The following is a 5,232-nucleotide window of genomic DNA, read 5'->3' as shown; positions in this document are numbered from 1 at the left end:
TATGAGAAAGGTTAGGAGAGAAGAATGACTACTAGGCCAGTATAGAAGATTGAGAAATGTCAAACGATAATCACCAATTGTGCAAATAACTCTATAGCTAAAATGAATGCAATATGCCAAGGGGAGGATGATGATATAGACTTAACTGAACTCAGCCTAGGAAGGTAGAAAACTACTTTAGATGGATGCCACAAAACAGCATGCACCAAAGACATACTCTATCAATAATTAGAGTCTTCATTCAAATATTAAATTGGAAACATAATTGAGAAAAGATTACATATATGAAATCAGGAAAACACAACAAGAAAACGGAGCTTCGTATCATATAAAGTAAGAATTAATCATGTTCCAACTACGAATTTGAACCAGACAGAGAACCAAAAATATCAAGATAATCAACCAATTAGCCATTACAAAACAGTTGGGATCGTAAGGATGCTGCAATCGCAAAAACCAACAAAAACTATAGTCTCTAAATACTGCAAGTTGCAAACCGTACACATGGATTATTTTCAAGGTAGATAGTAGTGAGCTTTTCTCTTGAACCAGAAACACCCTCAGCTATGTCCTCAAGTGATTGATAATAGCACTGACCAAGAAATCGAGTTAGATAGAATAGAAAAACTTTAGGTCCAAACAACATGAGTTTAAAAAGGGGAACCAGTAGAGCATTTTTCAAAATCCAACAAAATAAATACCAAAAAGGGGAAACCCCTCCTCATTTGCAAAATGAGACAAAATATGGAAAACATTTAAAAGTTTCAAAGAAGAGATTTCATTGGGATGTCCAAAATAAGTACCAGAAAGTTGCTTCATCAACAGTACTAACATAAGCTCCACCTGCTATAATTAAGCCTATGGTAGCTCTAGTCAATAATCTTCTTCCCTACAACCATGAAATAAAAAAAATATGATATATTATAACATAAAATTCATGCATACAACCAAATAAACGCAATTCAATGTTTTAAACTATCACATGAAATAGAAAATCCGGTTAATTAGTAAGAAGTCAATGCTATCAAACGTGCTTCCCTTAAGTTGGTCAAGCAAAAGAACCCATTCTGATCCTCCTAATTACAACTTTCCAAAATACAATCATCATTTTGACTCAGATAATATGCAAAACTAACTTGCATATATAGCTCTGGCTACCTAATCAGAAACAAAACCAGAAAAAAATGAAAAGAGAAGGTGACATATTATTCAAACATTTAAACCTTGCATATATATTACAGAAGTATCTATCATGATTTATAACATACTTGGAGCATTGGTGTAATGCCAGAGCCTCCAGCAATCATCCCGAATGCTCTAACTTCACCAGGTTGATATCTGAACCGTCCCTGAAAGAAACAATTCACAGAACAACAACATAAGGAAATGCAAACCACATGTCAAATGAAAGAAACCGTACTGCCAAGACCAGTTTATGCGTTCATATGAAAAAAACTGTATACCTTGGGTCCTTTCACAGCAAGATAATCACCAACGCGCAGCTCTCTGAAATGGTGCGACATTCTCCCTTGAGGATACATCTACTTAAAAGCAGAGTCTGCTAATAGATATGAGCACCTGGATAAGTATAATATCACACAAAGTCAACTCCAACCAGCAAGAAGTTTCGGGCAAGTATCTTAATAACTAATTCGAAATAACCAACATCAGAATCCAATGTTGTAGGTGTATATGGTTTAATAACCTTTTCACCTTGGCTATCATTGCCCCTATTAAAATGAAAAGCATCCAACTTATATGATATTCCAGATCAGAAGTGTTTGGAAATTCGACAAAGATAAATCAAAATCGATTCTACAGAAAAGAAAAGAAAAACAGGGAAAAAATTTGGAAGAAGGAGAGAAATCTGGAGAAAAGAAAATGGAGAAAAGAAAAGAAATGTGAGAAGAAAAGAAGCGTACTGTACCAGAAGAAGAACTAGAAATCTGGAAGGGAAAAAATTGAGAAATGTTGGGAGAGGATGAGGGAAAAAAAATTACCTGGAAGCGTGGGAGAATCGGAGTGTTGAGGACGAGGGCAGAAAACGGAAGAGAAAAAAGGGAAAGACGCGGAATGGGTAATCGGCGCTGAGGGGGCGTAATGCCTATTACGCGCAATCAATGTAATGGGGGAGTAACCGATTCGGGGAATGGGAAAACAACGAATCAAACAGCCGTTTCCTGGTGGGCCCGCTGCATAGGGGGAATACGCATGCATTCCCCAACCAAACACGCTGTGATAGATTTATGGAGAACGATGACATATTTATATATTTGCGTGCACTTAATTTATAATTGTGATCATAAACATAGATAATTAAAAAAATGGATTCAAATATTTTAAGGCAATATATACGTACCTTAATATTTAAATATCTACCTCACTTTTAAAAAAAATTATTTATCCAAATTTATCACAAATCTACCAATTATAAATGACTTAATTCACAAATTGGTACTTAAACTATACTCTTTTTCCCATCTTGGTACCTAAAATTTTATTTGGTCACAAGTGGTACCTAAACTACTTATTTTTCCAAGTTGGTACTTCTGTTGGTCAAACTGTTAAATCTATTTTAAACTGGTCCCAACCCACAAATTAGTACTTAAATTATATTAATTTTCCCAAGTTGGTATCTAAACTTTTTTTGTTCACAAGTGGTACCTAAACTATTATTATGTTACTCAATTTACACCAAAATATTATATTCGTTAAAAAAATTCTAGCCAATAATAAACCACCATATCATATAAACTTAAAAAATATTTTTTATTTCTTTTATTTTCATTTTTTTCTACATTTCTTTCTTTTCTTTTATAATGTCTGACAATATTAGTAATGCTTGAAATTTGCCCTTCCGAGGCTGAGACACTGACTATTAATTATATTTTCGAACTTCACCACCTGCATGATCTACCTAATGAGATAAAAAAAAATTATTTCATAAATCAAAATTAGTGTACTAGTCCGGAGAAAGAGGTTGAACTGATTGATTCTCAATCTGATACAAACCGATTGACCCAAGCTAAAAAAAAAAATCAATTGAATCAATTTTCTCTATTTTAAAATATTTATATTTTTATAAATTTTTAATAATCTATTTGATCGAATCGGACAAACTAATCAAATCGAAAATTGATGACTTGATTGGCAACCACCGTAGTTTGCATTTAAGGTTGAAACTTCTGATAAACCTCTCAAACATTGTCACCCCTCATCTCTGTTTTCCCTTTGTTTTTTTCATTGTCGCCCACATCTCTGTTTTCCCTTTTTTTTTCCTTGCAATTTTCATGTTTCTTTGCTTTGGTTGCTTCGCCCGCAAAAAAAGACAAATTACTTTAAGTTTGAAACAGATCTCAAATTTGTCTCTCTTTTGTTAGTGTGTGTTTTTTTCCTTGGCTTTTTTATAAAATTAACTCCAAAAAATTAATTATTTAAATGACCTATTTTTTTGATAAAATATGAAAATAACTTAAAATCTACAATAAAAGTTGGTAGAGCCAAAGTGTATGGCGCTATTAACATGCCACGTCAGCAATTTAGATAAAAAAATTAATTTTTTGGTGGAGCCATGTAAAATGATATCACTTGTATAAATACTAGAGAAATACTGCGATTCTTGAAAAAATGAGAAGTTTAAGTAATTTTACATTTTTCTAGTGGAGCCAAATAATTTGTCACCGCCTCTCTTGACTATTCTGCTGCCTAGTCAAACACCTTGATTTTTTTATTTGTTTTTCATTTGTTCCTTTTCCTGATTCTTTTATTTGTTTGTTTTTTTTTTTTGTTTTTTTTTCACTATTTACTTTTTCAGTTATTTACTTATTTGTCCTTTATTTGTTTTTTATTGGTTTTATAATATTTTTAATGTATATTTTAAATGTTTTATAATATTATTTTTAAAATTTTAAATATAAATTTTAAAATTATTTAAAAAATTTAAATATAATTTTTAAATATTATAAAACATTTAAAATATATTATTTTTAAAGATATGACCTTTCAAATTTATTATTTGTTTTATAATATTTTAAATGTATTTTTTAAATTACTTTTAAAGATATTCAAACTTTTTAAAAATTATATTTAAAATTTTAAAAACAATATTTTATTTGGTGGAGCTATTTAGAATGGCTCCACCACTTTATTACAAGTGTAATTTTTTAAAAATATGTTTTTTAATATAAAATTTAAAATTTAAAATTTAAAATTTTATTTTAGCTCCACCTCTTGGTTCTTTAACATATGTAGAATGGTGAAATTGTTGTGTTTAGTAGAAGAGTTCAAAAATTCTGTTGAAGATGAATGACGAGGTATTTTTGGTGTACGTTATTTTTTATGGTGAAATTGTAGAATGTGATGTTGGTTGTATATTTTAAGGTCGGCAAAAGGTAGAATTGCGGTTCAAAAAAATGTGAAGCTAGCAGAAATGAAAAGGAAGATCAGTGCGAAAATAGCTATCTATTGTGGAAGGGCGATGTTCAGATTATTTTACAAGTTTCCAATCTATACAGATCCGTTGAAATTTTGTAAGATACAACTATTAAATGATAATGACTTGGGCACTATAATGGAAATATGGTGGTCGACTGGAGTGAGAACCCCCAACCAGTTGAGTTATTTGCTGAGTTAGCGGACTCAGAGAATGTTAATCCAATAGGTCTACATCGTGGATTTGACGTTGATCTTAAAGTCAGATGGTCAGACCAGTTAGAATGCGAATGGACATCACAGATACCCAAAAATCTAAATTATGGTGAGAGTTCATATAACAACCCTACCCCCGGTCCCCGTTTACAAATACATCCGAAGGTGATAATAAGCACATAGGCATACATCAGAGAAAGGACCAATAATGGTGAAGATTCTGATCAGGACGTTGAAGATTTTAGTAACCCTAATCCTGATGAGGTTTCGGACAATATCGATGATGAAGGCTCGGAGGAGGTTGAAGATGTTCACGACCATTCATTTAGTAACCTGAGTCGTGGTATTGTTTTATGAAATGAACCTGAATGCGGCATGTTGAACGTAGATCCAGATGCAGCGCATGCATCCAAGTTCCCTGAGTACGTCGATATAATATTTACTCATAGGTTGGCGTTAAATTTACAGTTGGAGGAGTTGTTCGTTGGGCAACGGTTTGAGAACAAGGCGAACTATGTGGTTGTCATCAAACAGTACATCATGAAGTTGTCAATTGATTATAAGGTTGACAAGTCTAAACTAACA

At 32.2% G+C, this 5,232-nt stretch overlaps 1 protein-coding gene across 1 annotated transcript; it reads right to left on the bottom strand.

Annotated features, from left to right (window-relative positions):
* Window positions 1–2,228, bottom strand: LOC105780965 (NADH--cytochrome b5 reductase 1). The gene is made up of 5 exons (XM_052629913.1): window positions 2,001–2,228; window positions 1,464–1,578; window positions 1,269–1,349; window positions 804–889; window positions 1–592 (listed from the first exon to the last, which is right to left on the bottom strand). Exons 2-5 carry the CDS (start codon window positions 1,539–1,541, stop codon window positions 565–567), a joined length of 273 nt encoding a protein of 90 aa, XP_052485873.1. The 5' UTR covers window positions 1,542–1,578; window positions 2,001–2,228; the 3' UTR covers window positions 1–564.
* Between the last annotated feature and the right edge of the window lie 3,004 nt (window positions 2,229–5,232).

The sequence above is a fragment of the Gossypium raimondii genome, chromosome 4 (genome assembly GCF_025698545.1).
Source record: "Gossypium raimondii isolate GPD5lz chromosome 4, ASM2569854v1, whole genome shotgun sequence".
Taxonomy (NCBI): domain Eukaryota; kingdom Viridiplantae; phylum Streptophyta; class Magnoliopsida; order Malvales; family Malvaceae; genus Gossypium; species Gossypium raimondii.
Note: the sequence above shows the minus strand (reverse complement) of the source record. Positions and strands in the feature narration are given on the sequence as shown.

Bases quoted from the DNA above. Each gene is read 5' to 3' on its own strand.
- LOC105780965 (XM_052629913.1), bottom strand. From the start codon at position 1,541: ATGTATCCTCAAGGGAGAATGTCGCACCATTTCAGAGAGCTGCGCGTT. The intron at 1,350-1,463 runs GTATACAGTTTT...TGTTTCTTTCAG, and splicing joins TTGCTGTGAAAGGACCCAAG to GGACGGTTCAGATATCAACC. The intron at 890-1,268 runs GTATGTTATAAA...TCATGGTTGTAG, and splicing joins GCATTACACCAATGCTCCAA to GGAAGAAGATTATTGACTAG.